The sequence below is a fragment of the Ornithorhynchus anatinus genome, chromosome 4, assembly GCF_004115215.2.
Source record: "Ornithorhynchus anatinus isolate Pmale09 chromosome 4, mOrnAna1.pri.v4, whole genome shotgun sequence".
Classification (NCBI taxonomy): domain Eukaryota; kingdom Metazoa; phylum Chordata; class Mammalia; order Monotremata; family Ornithorhynchidae; genus Ornithorhynchus; species Ornithorhynchus anatinus.
The window spans coordinates 59230217-59248454 of record NC_041731.1 but is presented as its reverse complement, the minus strand read 5'-3'; the positions used below and the strand labels follow the sequence as shown (position 1 = coordinate 59248454).

Sequence of the window (18238 nt, the reverse complement as noted above, 5' to 3'; positions counted from 1 at the left end):
AGTGCTCAATCAATAATAATGTTGGTATTTGCTAAGTGCTTACTCTGTGCAGACCACTGTTCTAAGCGCTGGGGGAGATACAGGGTCATCAGGTTGTCCCATGTGAGGCTCACAATCTACATCCCCATTTTCCAGATGAGGTCACTGAGGCCCAGAGAAGTGAAGTGACTTGCCCACAGTCACCCAGCTGCCGAGTGGCAGAGCCGAGATTCGAACCCATGACCTCTGACTCCCAAGCCCGGGCTCTTTCCACTATTATTGCTATTGTTTTTGTCTGTCTGCCCCGATTAGACCGGGAGCCCGTCAAATGGCAGGGACCGTCTCTATCTGTTGCCGACTTGTTCATTCCAAGCGCTTAGTACAGTGCTCTGCACATAGTAAGTGCTCGATAAATACTATTGAATGAAGGGAAGCAGCGTGGCTCAGTGGAAAGAGCACGGGCTTTGGAGTCAGAGGTCATGAGTTCGAATCCCTGATCTGCCACTTGGCAGCCGGGTGACTGTGGGCAAGTCACTTCCCTTCTCTGGGCCTCAGTTCCCTCATCTGGAAAATGGGGATGAAGACTGGGAGCCCCACGTGGGACATCCTGATTCCCCTGTGTCTACCCCAGCGCTTAGAACAGTGCTCGGCACATAGCAAGTGCTTAACAAATACCAACATTAATGAATGACTGTCTCTATCTGTGATTTGCACATGCCAAGCGCTTAGTCCTGTGCTCTGCACGTAGCAAGAGCTCAATAGTTCTTCCCCTTGACTCTATTTATCGCCATCGTTCTCGTCCGTCCGTCTCCCCCGATTAGACCGTGAGCCCGTCAAAGGGCAGGGACCGTCTCCATCTGTTGCCGACTTGTTCATCCCAAGCGCTTAGTACAGTGCTCTGCACATAGTCAGCGCTCAATAACTACTATTGAATGAATGAATGCATCAATGAATATGGATGGGTGAGTGAGTGGAGTGGAATGGAGTGGAATGGAGTGGGGTGGAATGAATGAATGAATGAATGAATGAATGAATGAATGAATGAATGAATGAATGAATGAATGAATGAATGAATGAATGAATGAATGAATGAATGAATGACGATGCAGTTCTAGAGCCCCGTGGAAGGCCGCCGTCAAGCGCCCCTCCCCCCTTCCGTCGTAGCCCCGCCCCCTTTCACGTCCTTTTCGTTGCTTTCCGGCAGAGGGCCGCGGGGGGGGGAGGGGGCCCACGTGACCTGGCGGCGCCCGCCTTACCCAGCAGGCCTAGCGCGCGCGCGCGGCTCCCCTCAACATGGCGGCGAGGGCACCGGGTAAGGTCGCCGAGGAGACCGGGGAGCTCCGGAAGCCGCGACCCTCCTCCCCGTCCCTTCGCCTCGGTCCCTGGGGTCCCGGGGAGCGGTTTTGGCGGAGGGGGCGGCGGTCAGGCCCCCTGCCCTTGGCCGGCCGCCACTGCGCCTGCGCGGGGCCTCCTCCGCCCCGGGTCAGGGGTCGCGGGGTCAAAGGTCGGGGGGGGGGGGGTCGAGGCCCGCCGCCTCGACCCGGCCTTAGGGTTAGAGGTGGGAGGAGGAGCGGCGGACTCTCAAGGTGACCGCTGTAGGACCGGCCCAGGCCTCGCCCCCTCCGCCTCCCCCAAAGCGCCCTTTCAAACTTTGGCTTTTCTCTTCTTTTTCTAGACAATAAAACCCACCCTCCTCCCCTAAAGCCCCCCCTGAGGCTGTTTCATTTTCCTGCACTGTAAACCCGCCCTCCTGCCTTAAAGCTCCCCCTTCCCTAAAGCTCCCCCTGAAGCTTTTTTGTTGTCCTAGACTGTAAGCCCACCTTCCTTCCTTCAAGCTCCCCCGAAGCTTTTTTTATTTTCCTAGATTATAAACCCACCCGCCTGCCCTAAAGGTCCCCCTTCCCCAAATCTCCCCCTGAAGCTTTTTTATTTTCCTAGACTGTAGGCCCACCTTCCTTGCTTAAAGCTCCCCCGAAACATTTTTACTTTCCTAGATTATAAACCCACCCTCCTCCCCTAAAGCCCCCCCTGAGGCTGTTTCATTTTCCTGCACTGTAAACCCGCCCTCCTGCCTTAAAGCTCCCCCTTCCCTAAAGCTCCCCCTGAAGCTTTTTTGTTGTCCTAGACTGTAAGCCCACCTTCCTTCCTTCAAGCTCCCCCGAAGCTTTTTCTATTTTCCTAGATTATAAACCCACCCGCCTGCCCTAAAGGTCCCCCTTCCCCAAATCTCCCCCTGAAGCTTTTTTATTTTCCTAGACTGTAGGCCCACCTTCCTTGCTTAAAGCTCCCCCGAAACATTTTTATTTTCCTAGATTATAAACCCACCCTCCTGCCCTAAAGCTCCCTTTGAGGTTGTTTTATTTTCCTCCACTGTGAACCCGCCCTCCTGTCCTAAAGCTCCCCCTTCCCCAAATCTCCCCCTGAAGCTTTTTTATTGTCCTAGACTGTAAGCCCACCTTCCTTCAAGCTCCCCCGAAGCTTTTATTATTTTCCTAGATTATAAACCCACCCTCCTGCCCTAAAGCCCCCTTTGAGGCTTTTTATTTTCCTCCACTGTGAACTCACCCTCCTGCCTTAAAGCTCCCCCTTCCCTAAATCTCCTCCGGAAGCTTTTTTTATTTTCCTAGACTATAAACCCACCCTCCTGCCTTAAAGCTTCCCCGAAGCTTTTTTTATTTTCCTAGATTATAAACCCACCCTCCTGCCCTAAAGCTCCCTTTGAGGCTTTTTATTTTCCTCCACTGTAAACCCACCCTCCTGCCTTAAAGCTCCCCCTTTCCTAAATCTCCCCCTGAAGCTTTTTTATTTTCCTAGACTGTAAACCCACCTTCCTTCCCCAAATCTCCCCCTGAAGCTTTTTTATTTTCCTAGACTGTAAACCCACCCTCCTGCCCTAAAGCTCCCCTTGAAGAATAATAATGATGGCATTTGTTAGGTGCTTACTGTGTGCCAAGCCCCGTTCTAAACGCTGGGGTAAATGCAAGGTAATCAGGTTGTCCCAAGGAGGGCCCAGAGCCTTAATCCCCATTTTACAGATGAGGTAACTGAGACCTAAAGAAGTTATGTGTCTTGCCCAGAGTCACAGCAGACAAGTGGCGGAGCTGGGATTAGAACCAATGTCCCCTGACTCCTAAATCCGTGCTCCTTCCACTATGCCACGCTGCTTCTCTTTGGCTTTTTTTTTCCCCAGACTATAAACATGTGCCTGGGAGTCAGAAGGTGATGGATTCTAATCTCGGCTCTACTACTTGTCTGCTGTGTGACCTTGGGCAAGTTTCTTCACTTCTCTGGGTATCTGTTCCCTCATCTGTAAAATAGGAGTTGAAACTATGAGCCCTATGTGGGACAGGGACCGTGTCCAGCCTAATTATCTTGTATCCACCACAGCCCTTAGAACAGTGCCTGGCACATAGTAAGCACTTAACAAATGTCATTTTTATTATTATTATTACTCTCCTTCCCTAAAGCTCCCCTTGAAGGTTTACCTCTTTTTTCCCCAAACTGTAAACCCATCCTCCTTTCCCCAAAGTTCCACTTGAAGCTGTGGCTTTTTTTCTTTTCCTAGATTGGAAACCCACCCTCCTTCCCTGAAATTGAAGATTTGACTTTTTTTTTTCCCCCAGATTGCAAACTCTTCGTGGGCAGGGAATGTCTCTACCAACTCTATTATAGTCTATTCTCTCTCCCAAGCGCTTAGTACAGAGAACTATGCACAGAAAGCACTCATTGATGTATTGATTCCTCCCGGGCAAACGCCGAGAGAGGGCCCCGAGGGATCCCAGAAAATAAAATGCTTTGTGGAAGGGTGCCACGTGACTCTGGGTTAACATCTCAAATTGTCAGTGTGTTAAGAAAAAGTTAATATAAATTACTTGGAGAGAAGAGGGATGGGAGGAAACACTACACTAAGCATTTAGGTATTTTTCCTCTTAAATACTTTTACTTCTATGCTTATTCTTATCAATATTTCACATTCTCCTTTGAAATGGTTTTGGAACAGAGTTATAATGGAGTGCTAACTGTAAGCGTAGTCCTATACTAAACACCTGAGAGAGTCATATACAACCAAGTTGCTAGGCGCGTGCCCCGCCAAGGTAACGCCGAGGTTACCGACTTGTGAGACGAGGATAGTGATGTTGTCTACAGTGATTGGAAAGACGGGGAGGTCAGGGTTGGTCGAGCTCTTTGTCATTTTTGCAGTCATAATCCAATAGTGTTTATTGAGTGCTTACTGTGTGCAGAGCACTGTACTAAGCGCTTGGAATATACAAATCGGCAAGAGACAGTCCCTGCCCATTGACGGGCTTATGGGAAATGGATGCAGAACTCTGTGGGATCACTGTGTTGTGGGGAAACTTTTGATTAGGCTAAGTATTCTTTCTAATTGTCCAGCTCTACCAAGCATCCGTTCCAAATTCTCCTGACCCCAGATTGGGATAAAATGTTGCTGTGTCGGAAATGACAGTTCGCGCAGTTGTAGGTTATAGACATTTCAGACACAGCTTTATTCTATTTGGAATGTAAGCCTACCATCGCATCGTCCTGACGATTGCCCAGACGGTATCTGTCGTGCGCGTAGTCGTCGGGAAGGTGCGATAAGCAGTGAACTGGGATATGTAAGCATAGTATACGCTTTTTAGAAAAGCAGGCACCAGCCTTTGGGGGTCAGGAGTTGTGGTCATTGTTTATGTAGCAAGTGCGTTGGTCAGCGGCGTCTATAATTCATGAACAGATAACTAACCGCGCAACCTTTTTAGTTTCAGCTTCTAGCCGATGGCTGGATGGCATTCGCAAATGGTATTACAATGCTGCAGGATTCAACAAACTGGGTAAGCGTCTTTCTCTTTCTCCCAAGTGTGGTGTATGCAGAAGGGAGGCAGCGTAGCCTAGTGGGTAGAGCAGGGTCAGAGGGACCTGGTTTCTAATCCAGGCCCCTCTCCGTGTCTGCCGTGTGACTCTGGGCAAGTCGCTTGATTTCTCTGTGCCTCAGTTACCTCAGCTGGATTGACCGTGAGCCCCATGTAGGACGTGGACTGGGTCCAACCCGAGTAGCTTGTATAATAATGTTGGTATTTGTTAAGCGCTTACTGTGGGCAGAGCACTGTTCTAAGCGCTGGGGGAGACACGGGGGAATCAGGTTGTCCCACATGGGGCTCACAGTCTTAATCCCCATTTTACAGATGAGGTAACCGAGGCACCGAGAAGTTAAGTGACTTGCCCACAGTCACACAGCTGACAAGTGGCGGAGCTGGGATTCGAACTCATGACCTCTGACTCCAAAGCCCATGCTCTTTCCACTGAGCCACGCTGCTTCCCCAGCGCTTAGTACAATTGCCTGGCAACTGTAAGCGCTTAACAGATGCCGTAAAAAAAAAAAAAAGCGTTAAGCGTACTTAGCGAGTGCTTACTGTGGGAAGAGCGCTGTACACCCAGCGTTTGGGAGAGTACACTATAACAGAGTTGTTAGGCACGTGCCCTGCCCACAGTGAGTTTACAGTTTAGATGTTCTCTTAAGCATTGCCTTCTGATTACGATTACTATCGAACTGTGTGAATGGCCCTGTTTCAAGCCCTCGGGGGAGCGCAGTTCGGCGTGAGACCTAATCCCCGCCGTCGAGGAGCTTACGAAGCCATGTCTTACGCTCCCACCAGGCTGCCCTTAACTTCGCGTTACCCGGGGTCATTAGTTCTAGCAAGATTTCTAAGTTCGGCAGTGTGTCTCAATCTATCCGTGGTATTCCGTGAGCGCTTACAGTGTGCGGGGAACTGTACTGAGCACCTGGGAGACTACAGTACAGCAGATCTGGTAGGCGCATTCCCCACCCGCAGGGAGCTTCGGTGCACGTTTTTTTCTTTCGTAGTTTCTAGGATGGCATTACCTCCGCCGCTCGGTAGAGAGGTTTTCAAACAGATTGCCGGGGAGGCTCGGTGTGGGCAGGGAACGTGTCTGTTATGTAAGCCCTCGGTACAGCGCTCTGCCCAGAGTAAGCGCCCATTAAATAGGAACGACTGACTGATGTACCGGCAGAGGCAAAGGCTAGAAGCCTGTGGCTTGGCCGGCAGCAGCCCCTACATGTACCAGCCTCGGTGTAGGTGGTGGAATGGCGGGCAGGTTGTCCCCGAGCCAGAGATGGCCTGGAACTCACTCCAGGGAGGCTGCTGTGCAAGCCCAATTCCCCCAAAGGGCAGCCCTCCAGGCAAATTCCTGAAGCTCCTCCTCACGACCCACCTGGAGAGAGTTATATTCCCAGCCAGACCCTGTCCTCCCACTCGCTTTCCCATCACCGGTGACAGCACCACCGTCCTTCCTGTCTCACAAGCCAGTAACCTTGACTCCTCTCTCTCGTTCGACCCACGTGTTCAAGCCGTCACTGGATCCTGTCCGTTTTACCTTTACAACATCTCCGAAATCTGCCCCTTCCTCTCCATCCAAACTGCCGCCATCTCACTGCAAACACTTATCTTACCCCGGCTTGATTACTGTATCAGCCTCCTCGCTGACCTCCCCGCCTCCCGTCTCTCCCCACTCCAGTCCCTATTCCGCTCTGCCGCCCAGATCATTTTCCTTCAAAGGCGTTCAGACCAGGTTTCCCCACTCTTCAAGAAACTCCAGGGGTGGCCCATCCACCTCCACGTCCAAGCCTCCTCCCCGTTGGCTTTAAAGCACTTGATCACCTTGCCCCCTCCTACCTCACCTCACCACTCTCCTACTATAACCCAGTCCACACACTCCACTCCTCTAACGCTAACCTTCTCATTGTACCTTGATCTCGTCTGTCTCGCCGCCGACCTCTCGCCCAGGTCCTACCTTTGGCCTGGAACGCCCTCCGTCCTCAAATCGGGTAGATAATTGCTCTCCCCTCCTTCAAAGCCTTATCGAAGGCACTTCTCCTCCAAGAAGCCTTCCTCTCCTCCCACTCCCTTCTGCGTCACCCTGACTTGCTTCGTTCATCCTCCGTCCAATCCCCACAGCACATATGTATCTCTGTAATTAATTTTTTAGTATCTGTCTCCCTCTCTAGGCTGTGAGCTTGTTGTGGGCAGGGAATGTGTCTGTCGTTACATTGTAAGCTCCCAAGCGCTTAGTGCAGGGCTTTGCACGTAGTAAGCGTTCAGTAAATTCGATTGAATGAATGAACTGAAACCCATCTCTTGGTCGGTGCTACAGTAATCAGCCCGTGGCATTTATGGAACGCCCCTGCTCCTCCCACCCCACTGAACGCTAGGCGCAGTGCGGGAAATACTTGAGACTACAACTCTAAGTCGATGCATGTTACCTGCACTCCTGCTTATAATCTGCTATCCATCAGTCGGTCGTATTTAATGAGTGCTTCACTGGGTGCAGAGCACTGTACTAAGCACTCGGGGAGAGTACAATATGAGAGTTGGTAAACGTGTTCCTGTCCACAGTGAGCTTACAGTCTAGTATAGGGGCAGACATTAATGTTGATAAATAAATTATATGTATGTAAGTGCTAAGGGAGGGCTGATTAAAGGGTGCACGAGTGGGAGAAGAGGAAACGAGGGCCTAGGCGGCAAAGGCCTCTGGATGAAGATGTGCTTTCGATAAGGCCGAAGATAGGGAACGTCACGGTCGGAGGAGGAGGAGGAGGAGGACATTCCAAGACAGAGGCCAGACATGGGCAGGAGGCCGGTGGCGAGAAGGACGATGGAGGTTCAGCGAGTAGGTTGTCAGAGAAGAGAAATAGGCGGGCTGGGCCGTAGAAAGAGAACAGTGAGGTAGAGTAGAAGGAGGCAAGGGGATTGAGGGCTTTAAAGCCAATGGTAAGGAGTTGCCATTTGGGCAGGGACCGTGTCTGCTGACTCTTGACGTGGTCTAGAGTCTTCCAAGCGCTCAGTACAGTCTACACAGTAAGCTCGTTACGGGCAGGGTACACGTCTGCTGATTTTATTGTGGTGTATTCTTCCAAATGCTTAACACACTGCTTGAGACATAGTAAGCACACAGTAAGTAAATACTATTGATCGGCCGTTGGTTGAATGAATGAATTAGGATAATAATGTTGGTATTCGTTAAGCGCTTACTACGTGCAGAGCACTGTTCTAAGCGCTGCGGTAGATACAGGGTAATCAGGTTGTCCCACATGGGGCTCATACTTAATCCTCATTTTACAGATGAGGTAACTGAGGCACAGAGAAGTGAAGTGGCTTGCCCACAGTCACGCAGCTGACAGGTGGCAGGGCCGGGATTTGAACCCATGACCTCTGACTCCCAAGCCCGAGCTCTTTCTGTTAGATGTGATGACTCATTTTCCTGTAACAGGGATTATCGTTCAGTCAGTGGTATTTATTGAGCACTTGCGGTGTGCGGAGCAGTGTGCTAGGTGCTTGGGAGAGTACAGTATTCTCGACCAATACTGCGGTAAAGAAAAGACATTTTAGGGTGTGTGTCGTGCGTCAATCTGGGGCACGAGCACGCCGCCGTTTCTTCTAACGTGGCCTTGTATTCTACTGTCCCAAATGCTTGGTACAGTGCTGTGCACAGAGGAAGTGCTCAGTAAATACCGCTGATCGATCCTCCTCATGTTCTGTCTAGAGGATCGTCGCCTAATTTTCCAACAGAGTTCTTTCCAGAACGTGCGGTGAGAACCTTAGTTATTGCAAGACCCTATTGTACCTTAAATGTAAAGCAACTGATCCTGAGATGGGAAAATAAATACGGTGCTTTGATTTTGTTGTCTTGCATTTCTTAATAGAGTAAATAAGAATAATTAATAATAATTTTGGTATTTGTTAAGCACTTACTATGTGCAGAGCACTGTTGTAAGCACTGCGGTAGATACAGGGTAGTCAGATTGTCCCGCACGGGGCTCACATTTCTTAATCCCCATTTTTACAGGTGAGGTAACTGAGCCCCAGAGAAGTTAAGTGACTTGCCCAAGGTCACACAGCAGACAAGTGACGGAGCCAGGATTAGAACCCACGACTTCTGACTCCCAAGCCGGTGCTCTTTCCACTAAGCCACGCCGTTTCTCTATAAATTTTCCAGAAATGTATGTAGCCGAAGTGATCTTATGAATTTCGTACATCTTTTAATACTTCCCCTCAGACAGCTCCATCTTTAGCACGGGGTAGTAATCGGCCTGTGTAAGTTTTTGCTTTGACTCTTTCCCTTTCGGATCTCAAGCTGTAGGTCCAAGATGTATAGTGTTTTCATTCTGAACTGAATTAATACGCTCTTTTGACACTGACATTTTTCAAATGTTGTTCTCTTATAGGATTAATGCGAGATGACACAATAAATGAGACTGCAGATGTTAAAGAGGCTATAAGGCGACTTCCAGAGAACCTGTATAATGATCGGATATTTCGAATCAAGAGAGCCCTTGATCTCTCCTTGAAGCATCAGATCTTGCCTAAAGAGCAGTGGACAAAATACGAGGAGGTATGAAAAGTGTCTGTGGTTGAGGATGTTGGAATTGGGGATCGTTCATTCGCTCGTATTTATTGAGCGCTTACTGGGTGCAAAGCACTGTACTGAGCCCTTGGGTGAGTAGTACAGTGTAACAGAAAACCGACACCTTCCCTGCCCACGGTGAGTCTAGAGCGGGGAGACAGATATTAGATACATGACAGATAGGTACATAAATGCAGTGGGGCTGGGACGGGGAATGAAAAAAAGGGAGCAAGTCGGGGTGAGGCAGAAGGGAGTGGGAGAAGAACAGTATCTACTTTTAGAAGCTTATCTCAATAAGATGTGCATATTTTGTCCGCGCTCATAATACCACCTTATAGAGGTCTTCCAAAATTCCCCATCGCCCTGCCCCCGGCTGCAGTCGTCTTCTCGTGACACACCACGTCACCGCATTCTTCCACCTTCATCTCTTTCCCTTCCCTGCCCCCCTCATAGTTGGATCAAAGACATCTGCCATTTCATATGGTGAAAATAAAACGAGCAGCCGCTCTTCTCTTGCCCACAGACTAATCACGGTATAGGGAGTCTTTCGTAAGGCCCAAATAATGAGAGTTCCCTTTTGTCTCGTGTTGGCGTTTCCTTTTGCTTATCTTCTCATGAACTGGGAAAGATAAAGAAGGTGCTGTGACGCTTTAAGGAACACAGGCAACAGCTGGCAGCTCCTTTAGCGGTAGGCAGACAACAGGAGCCCCCCCGTTCTGTGCTACGGGGTGAAGGAGCTAGGGAGAGGGGTTCTGTGTGTGTTTCATGGAGGGTGTTCAGTGCATGATAATTCATTCCCCCCTGCCCCTGGCTACAGAAGCCTCTGAATAGATGTAGCAAAGCAGTCAAGCTCTGCAGGACCTGTTCCCTTCCTCCCCCTCCCCCTTCTCCCCGCCCACGAGCCTTGTGATGGATTTGCCCGGAATGGTAGGTGGCCCCGGAGAACCGGGGAATCCTCTGCCGGGATCTTTCCCAGCGTCACTGGATCTCATGGGCATCTGAGATGTGTGAGCATCGTCTGTCTCTTGCTCGTGCCCTCTTTCTGCCTAGAACTCCCTCCCCTTTGTTAAGGACTTACTCCGTGTCAAGCACTGTTCTAAGCTCTGGAGCAGATACACGGTAATTATGTTGGACCCAGCCCCTGTCCCAGTTGGGGCTCCCGATCTAAGTAAGTGGCAGAACGGAGTGATCCCCCCATTTTGTCATTGGTATTTCTTGAGGGTTAACTATGTGCAGAACACCATACTGAGCGCTTGAGAGAGTGCAATACAACAGTTGGCAAAGAGGTTTCCTGCCCACAGTGAGCTTAACAATAATGTTGGTATCTGTTAAGCGCTTACTATGTGCAGAGCACTGTTCGAAGCGCTGGGGTAGACACAAGGGAATCAGGTTGTCCCACGTGGGGCTCACGGTCTTCATCCCCATTTTACAGGTGAGGGAACGGAGGCCCAGAGAAGCTAGGTGACTTGCCCAAAGTCACACAGCTGACAAGTGGCCGAGCCCGGGATTCGAACCCATGATCTCTGACTCCAAAGCCCGTGCTCTTTCCACTGAGCCACGCCGCTTCTCGATAATAATGTTGGTAGTCGTTAAGCGCTTACTATGTGCAGAACACTGTTCTAAGCTCGGGGGTAGATACAGGGTCATCGGGTTGTCCCACGTGAGGCTCACAGTCTTCATCCCCATTTTCCAGATGAGGGAACTGAGGCACAGAGAAGTGAAGTGACTTGCCCACAGTCACACAGCTGACGAGTGGCAGAGGCGGGATTCGGACCCATGACCTGTGACTCCCAAGCCCGGGCTCTTTCCACTGAGCCACGATTCCCTGGAGAGAAAACAAATAACTCTGGCCCCTAATATATTGTTTTCAACTTCACACTTCCCTCCCAGAAGCCAGCAGACGGTTTTTTCCTGGGCTTTTATAGTTTTGGATCTTTTTGACCAACTAGCATTTTTGGAATATGAGCCACAGGGAGTGCTCTTTGACATAAAAGTCTAAGCAAGAGGAAATTGAGTTGGTTAATGATTCTTCTTTGAGCTCTTTGTACAGAAATGTAGTGGTGTTTTTTGTTTTGTTTTCTTCCCCCATAGGATAAATTCTACCTCGAACCGTATCTGAAAGAGGTTATCCGTGAAAGGAAGGAGAGAGAAGAGTGGAACAAGAAATAATTCTGTTGTAAGGAACCCGTGTAGAAGCTGCCGATCTGTATGACCTGCTGTATTTTTGTGAAAAAAATGGTTATGCTAGGCATCTTTGAAGGAAAACTTAACTAACAGACAAGTTGCTGCAGATGTGTGTTCTATCCAAATAAATATCTATTAGAAAACCTTAACCGGAAGCTGGTTTCCTATTGTAAACTTGAGGAAGCTCCTGCAAGTGGCTTCTTCCGACCTATCACGTTTCCAGCGGAGAGCACGTTTTTTGATTTACATTCTTTGCTGAACTCTCTTCTGTAGCCAGGAGGCTAGGATGGCAACCCTATCGCTTTGCAGAGTGGTGAGCAGGGAATATATTTCTTCCTAAAGAGAGGGCGCCTCTGTCAGCAGCGCAAGTTCAGAAAAGCTCACGTTTCTGGACACCCGCAGCTTGGCCTGATTTCCAGGGCACTAGGGGATTGCAGAGGCAGCTGGTCCCTGGATCTGAGGGAAAAAACTCAGAGGACCTCTGCCTTACTGACCCAGAAACCCACCCACCTTATTCAATAGTATTTATTGAGCGCTTCCAATGTGCAGAGCACTGTACTAAGCGCTTGGAATGGACAGGTCGGCAACAGATAGAGACAGTCCCTGCCCTTTGACGGGCGCAAGGTCTAACCGGAGGAGGCAGACCAAAAAAATAGCAATAAATAGCAGCGAGGCCTAGCGGGAGGAGCACAGGCTTGGGTTCTAATCTAATCTGCTGAGTGACCTTGGGTGAGTCACCATTTCTCTGTGCCTAAATTTCCTCGTCTGTAAAATGGGGATTGACCGTGAGCCCCATGTGGGATACGGACTGTGTCTTAAGCGGATTAGCGCTTAGCACCATGCTTGGTACACAGAGAGCGCTTAACAAATACCGTAAAAATCCATCCGTGGTATTTGAGTGCCTACTGTGTGCAGAGCCCTGTACTAAGGACTAGGGAGAGTACACTATAACTGCGTTGCTAAACTAAGTTATAGGTGGAAATAACAGTCTTTTTTCTTTGGCATCCAAAGACCATTTGGTCCAAGCAAGGTTTATTTTTTTTGCGGGTTTGGCTAAAGAAAGCAAATGAGAGCAAAAGAAGGCATCCCCAAATTTAGGTTTCAGCATACTTTGTTGAGACGAAAGTTCTATTCCCTAAAACTTAAAATAAAGTACACACTTCATTTCCCTAATGCAAATTAATTCACCTGTTTTCAACCTAGGAAGTCCATATAAACTGCAGACGTGTTCAGAATAACAAGCGTTTCAGAAGAACGGCGAGGGCAACAGGGTGAAGCGTATTCCGGGGAGGGAGAAGACCGGAGGCCAACGCAGTGCTCAAAAACCCTCTCACGGGCCCATAAGTCCTGGAGATGGTGCAGAAACATTTCAGGGGTCGAGCCGCCGGCAGCAGGAGCGACCGCTAAACTTCTTATAAGGCAACCGGAGGCTCAGATTTGGGTTTCTTCCAGGAACAGCTGAAAGGCCATAAGGCTCTGGAGGCTTAGCGTCGGAAAGCTGGGCACAGACCCAATAACAAAAGCGTAGTTTCTCTTACCTACTCCAGCTAAAGCATGGCCTGGTGGATAGAGCCCGGGCCTGGGAGTCAGAAGGTCGTGGGTCCTGATCCCGGCTCCGCCACCCGTCTGCTGTGTGACCTTAGACCTTAGGTCACTTCACTACTCTGTGGTTTCGGTTCCCTTATCTGTAAAATGGGGATTGAACCGAACCCTATGTGGACAAGAACTGTCCGACCTGATTACCCCGTTATCTTCCCCAGCGCTTAGAACGGTGCCTGGCACATAGTGAGGGCAGAACAGATACCGTAATTATTATCACCGCTGCCCCATTCCCCTGACTCTGTCTTCGGTGAGCATGTCTCCGTGTATGTAAATAATATATTTAATAGCGGTCCTAGTTAAGCACTTATTCTGTGCCGAGCTCTGTTCTAAGCCCTGGGGTAGATACAGTATCAGATCCTGTCCCACACGGGGCTTCAGTTTAGGAGTGAGACTAGATACGGAATGAGGATTTTACAGATGAAGAATCGGGCTTAGAGAGGTGAAGTGACTTGTCCTAGGTCACACAGCATTTTTTTGTGTGTTTTTTTTTTTTTTAAATTTTGTTTTTTAAAAAAAATATTTTTTGAAAAAAAATTATTTTGGGGGGAAAAAAATTCATTTTTTGGGAAACTTTCTCTTTTCGTTTTCTCCTGTTATTTTTCGTTTTTTCTGCAGTGGCAGAGCCACGATTAGAACCCACATCCTCTGACTCGCGGGTCTGGGCTCTTTCCACTAGGTCACGCTGCTTGATGGATTTGGAACAGTGCTCTGCACATAGTAAGCGCTTAACAGATACCAACATTATTAAATGGAGGGAAGCTTGATTGGGGGAGGATGGGAAATGCAGAGACCGCAGAGATAAAAATTATAGGAACCGAAATAATAGCGATGGAAATTAAGCGCTTACTATGTGCCCAGCACTGTTCTAAGTGCCGGGATAGATACAAGGCTACCAGATTGTCCCACGTGGGGCTCACAGTCTTATTCCCCATTTTCCAGATGAGGGAACTGAGGCCCAGAGAAGTGAAGCGACTTGCCCAGAGTCATCCAGCTGACAAGTGGCAGAGCAGGGATTAGAACCCACGACCTCTAACTCCCAAGCCCGCGCGCTTTCCACTGAGCCACGCTGCTTCTCAGTAGAAAGCCTTGATCCTTGTATTTGAAGGGGAGACCGAAACTCAGTGGTTCGCTGATCAAAGCCACAGGCTAAACGCTTGGGGACACAGAAGACAACCACACTCTTTAATAATGTTGGTATTTGTTAAGCGCTTACTATGTGCCGAGCACTGTTCTAAGCGCTGGGGTAGACACAGGGGAATCAGGATGTCCCACGTGGGGCTCGCGGTCTTAATCCCCATTTTACAGATGAGGTCACTGAGGCACAGAGAAGTGAAGTGACTTGCCCACAGTCACACGGCTGACAAGTGGCAGGGCTGGGATTTGAACTCATGACCTCTGACTCCAAAGCCCGGGCTCTTTCCACTGAGCCACGCTGCTTCTCTATGAGCACTCTTTGAGATCAAGCAGTTGTCCGATGGATTTGTTCGATGCGGATTCGGAACAAAAAAAATCTATATTGAGGAATTACCCCACTGGAGTAAGAATAAAACCTTTTTCCCAAATCTAGAATAAGGAATGGATAATTATTTAAAGTTAGATGTTCAAAATGCCTGCTGCCATGTAAGCAGAAGCAGAGAAGTAGAGTGGCTCAGTGGAAAGAGCGCGGGCTTGGGAGTCAGAGGTCACGGGTTCTAATCCCGGCTCCGCCGCTAGTCGGCTGTGTGACCTTGGGCAAGTCACTTAACTTCTCTGTCCCTCAGTTATCTCATCTGCCAAATGGGGATTAAAAAACTGCGAGCCCCACGTAGGACAACCTGATCACCTTGTACCCCCCAGCGCTTAGAACAGTGCTTTGCACATTATAAGCGCTTAACTAATACCACAATTTATTTATTTTATGTAATGCTCACATAGCAAATATAGCAAGATTCGTAGATTTTGTAGATCTGCGCGTCGAAACAGCACCAACCGGTGACGTGGGAATTCAGTCAGTAGTTCTTATGGAGGGTCTACTGGGCTCAGAGCACTGTACTAGGTGCTCGAGAGACTACAGAATTCAAAGACGTGTTCCCTGTCCACAAGAAGCTTAGCGTCTAGAGGGGCAGATAGATATTGAAAGGAAGTATGGATATTAGACTAAGCCCGTCAAAGGGCAGGGACTGTATCTGTTGCCGACTTGTCCATTCCAAGCGCTTAGTACAGTGCTCTGCACATAGTAGGCGCTCAATAAATTCTACTGAATGAATATATACGTACATCCCGTAGAGCCGAGGGTGGGGTGAATATCAAGTGCTTAAAGGATACAAGGGTGATGCGGAAATGATGACTTGGGGAAGACTGTTCCTCTTTTAAAATAGATACTTCGGTTTCGCTCCACGTATTCAATTTCCTTTTATTTTAGCTGCTCTATTGGAAGAGGATCAGCAAGTCTGCCTCCTTAAAACTAGCACCACCAATTGGGGTTGGGGGGTGGAAGGAGGTGTGTATGTATGTGTTTCAGGAGACAGCAATAAATTCATGAAAGGCCCGTTTTTGACAGGTGAGTATTCCTAGTTTCATTGCTTACATTAGAAATTCATTGTCAGCACGCACTAATACACACCTCTCCTAAACTCTGTTTCCCGGAAATAAAGCAGTCAGACCCCCCCAAAGGAACTTCAGCGGTCGTAAGCCAGAGATGCGCTGTGGTAAACGTGATTTGCTTCTCTCCCAAACAGTAGACACTGAGTTAATAAAGGAGGATCACTTAGTATATTCATACGCTGCACTCGGTAAGGACTCAGGATGGTTCACCGGAGGGGAGATCGTGGGGTCTGTGTGCTAGTCCCAACTCTGCTGCTGGTCAAGTATGTGGTTTTAACCAAAGTCACTTCGTCTTCGCGTGGATTCTGGAAGAATGTGGTCCTACCTACTTCAAGAGGATGTGGTTGCGTTGAGCAACTCAAAAAAAAAATGTTAAAAAATACATTCGGAATGTTAATTCGACTTGAGATAAGCTATTCCCAAAGAAAAACATAGAAGTTGATGAGATTTTCATCAAAACCTATTTTTTTTCAATATTAACAAAACTGATCAGTCGTATTAAAACAGCCTCACACCCCCACGCCTTCTCCCCCGACTCGCCCGGGATTTCAGGTCTACCCCACTAGAATGGAGCGGGAAGAAGTCAGAGGTGCATCCGTGCTATCCTTAGTCACTCCTCCCCGTCCCAGGGCTGGCAGAAACTTGGCCTAGGGGAAGGAGCACGGACCAGGGTATCAGAGGACCTGGGTTCTAATCCTGGCTCTGTCAAATGCTTGCTGTGTGACCTTGGGTGAGTCACTTACCTCCTCTGAGCCTCAGTTCTGTTCTCCTACTGAGCCCCGTTCAGGACAGGGACTGTGTCCAACCTAATTAACCTGTATCCACCCCAAGGCTTAGAACAGTATTCGGCACACGGTAAGTGCTTAACGGATACCATAAAAAGCTCCCCGCCCCGTTCCCAGTCCCCCACCCTTGAAGGGCAGGCGGAATGGCGACAGCAACTAGGCTTATTCCAACTATGTTTATTCCAACCATTTTTAGAGCATCGGGAAGGTTGTGATTTGGACTCTGGACCAACCCAATGGAGCAGTAAAAGCACCGGGCTATCGCTCCCTCAGCGACAGTAAACACAGTTCCTTGTTTTTATTGGTGGCTTCATTCTCTTCATCGGTTTTTCGGAATCGATCATTTCGATCTTCCCTTCTTTATCCACTACCAACCCCCTTCCTCTCTTTCCTAGATGGCGAACCCCCTGCGGACCACTGGATTAGCAACCCTACACTCTCCCCCAAGGCATAGGGCAGCGCTTGGCACACGGTAGCCGTTGAGAAAACACGACCGAGCGAATGCTGAGTGAATGGTATCCCGGTTTCGGGAAGATCTGCTACGACTTTGAAATCCTCCCCCACCCCGAACAAGCGGCAAAAGTTTCTCTAAGTAAAATGTACGAGGCTTAGTTTATCTGTCCGAAGGAGAAGATCGCTTATCAAAATGGCCCAACCGTATGAGTCTATTTCAAAGTTTTATAGTGTGAAAATTTGCTGTGTTCATTGATTAGCATTTATCGAGTGCCTCTCGTGTGCAGAGCAATGAATCATTTGTATTTTTTGAGCACTTGCTCCGCGCGGAGCACTCTACTAAGCGTTTGAGAGTACGACATGACAGTCGGTAGACACATTCCCTGCCCACAACGAGCTTCCGGTCTTAGGAAACAGAGCCGTGTGCCGAACGCTGGGAGAGAATTCTTTTGGAGGATGCGTGAAGGCCGGTCTATGGCCCACGCAAGGCCCCACAATCTAAGACTGAGGGGAGTCGAGGCGAGGAGGCAGTGGACACACAAAGGACGCACAATTTATCATGGGAGCGATAAAAACAACAAAACCGTATCAACAACGACCAACGATAGGAGCGAATCTAAGTTGTCCGATGCCTTCGAATCGTTTCCGACCCGTAGCGACACCATGGACGCATCTGTCCCAAAACACGTCACCTCCGTCTGCAGCCGTTCTGGTAGTGGAGCCGTAGTTTTCTTGGTGAAAATACCGAAGTGGTTTACCCTGGCCTCCTTCCGCGCAGTCATCTCGAGTCTCCGCCCTCGATTCTCTCCCGTGCCGCCCCAGCGCGGGTGAATTTTGATTTGTAGCAGATTATCTCCCACTCACCAGCCACTGGCCAAGCTAGGAATGGAATGGACAGGCCTCTGCTCGACTCTCCCCGTAGTCGAGACTGGTAGAGCACCGGAAACTCTCCAGGTGCGACCCTGAGAGAGGGGAATCGAAGTTACCGGTAAATAAAGTTACGAGTAAGTAAAGAAACTGTTTTCGGACTCGAAGAAGCAGTGCGGGCTAAGTGTGGCCACGGGCCTGGGAGTCCGAAGGCCCAGTTGGGTAAGTCACTTAACTTCTCGGTGCCTCAGTTCCCTCATCTGTAAAATGGGGGATGAAGACTGTGAGCCTCAACAACCTGAACATTTTAAGGGGTGCATTGAAGGGGTTTCCAGGCAATAAGAGCAGCGGGGGTCATGGAAGACTCC

General features: G+C 49.1%; 1 protein-coding gene and 1 non-coding gene across 3 annotated transcripts; one reads left to right on the top strand and one right to left on the bottom strand.

Annotated features, from left to right (window-relative positions):
• The first annotated feature begins 1190 nt into the window (after nucleotides 1-1190).
• LOC100073821 (cytochrome b-c1 complex subunit 7) lies at nucleotides 1191-11729 on the top strand. 2 transcript variants are annotated; one of them, XM_029061969.2, is made up of 4 exons: nucleotides 1191-1291; nucleotides 4737-4808; nucleotides 9218-9384; nucleotides 11488-11729. In XM_029061969.2, exons 1-4 carry the CDS (start codon nucleotides 1273-1275, stop codon nucleotides 11563-11565), a joined length of 336 nt encoding a protein of 111 aa, XP_028917802.1. In that variant the 5' UTR covers nucleotides 1191-1272; the 3' UTR covers nucleotides 11566-11729. The 2 variants fall into 2 exon arrangements, with proteins under 2 accessions (XP_028917802.1, XP_039767750.1); XM_039911816.1 differs by lacking the exons at nucleotides 1191-1291; nucleotides 4737-4808 and adding an exon at nucleotides 8920-8992.
• Nucleotides 11730-17840: 6111 nt separating this feature from the next.
• Nucleotides 17841-17975, bottom strand: LOC114811444. Its single transcript, XR_003759147.1, has one exon. It is a non-coding gene; the product is annotated as a small nucleolar RNA SNORA7 (small nucleolar RNA).
• Nucleotides 17976-18238: the final 263 nt, after the last annotated feature.

Coding starts and splice junctions, on each gene's coding strand:
- LOC100073821 (XM_029061969.2), top strand. Junction 4,809..9,217: donor TGCAGGATTCAACAAACTGG/GTAAGCGTCTTT, acceptor GTTCTCTTATAG/GATTAATGCGAGATGACACA. Junction 9,385..11,487: donor AGTGGACAAAATACGAGGAG/GTATGAAAAGTG, acceptor CTTCCCCCATAG/GATAAATTCTACCTCGAACC.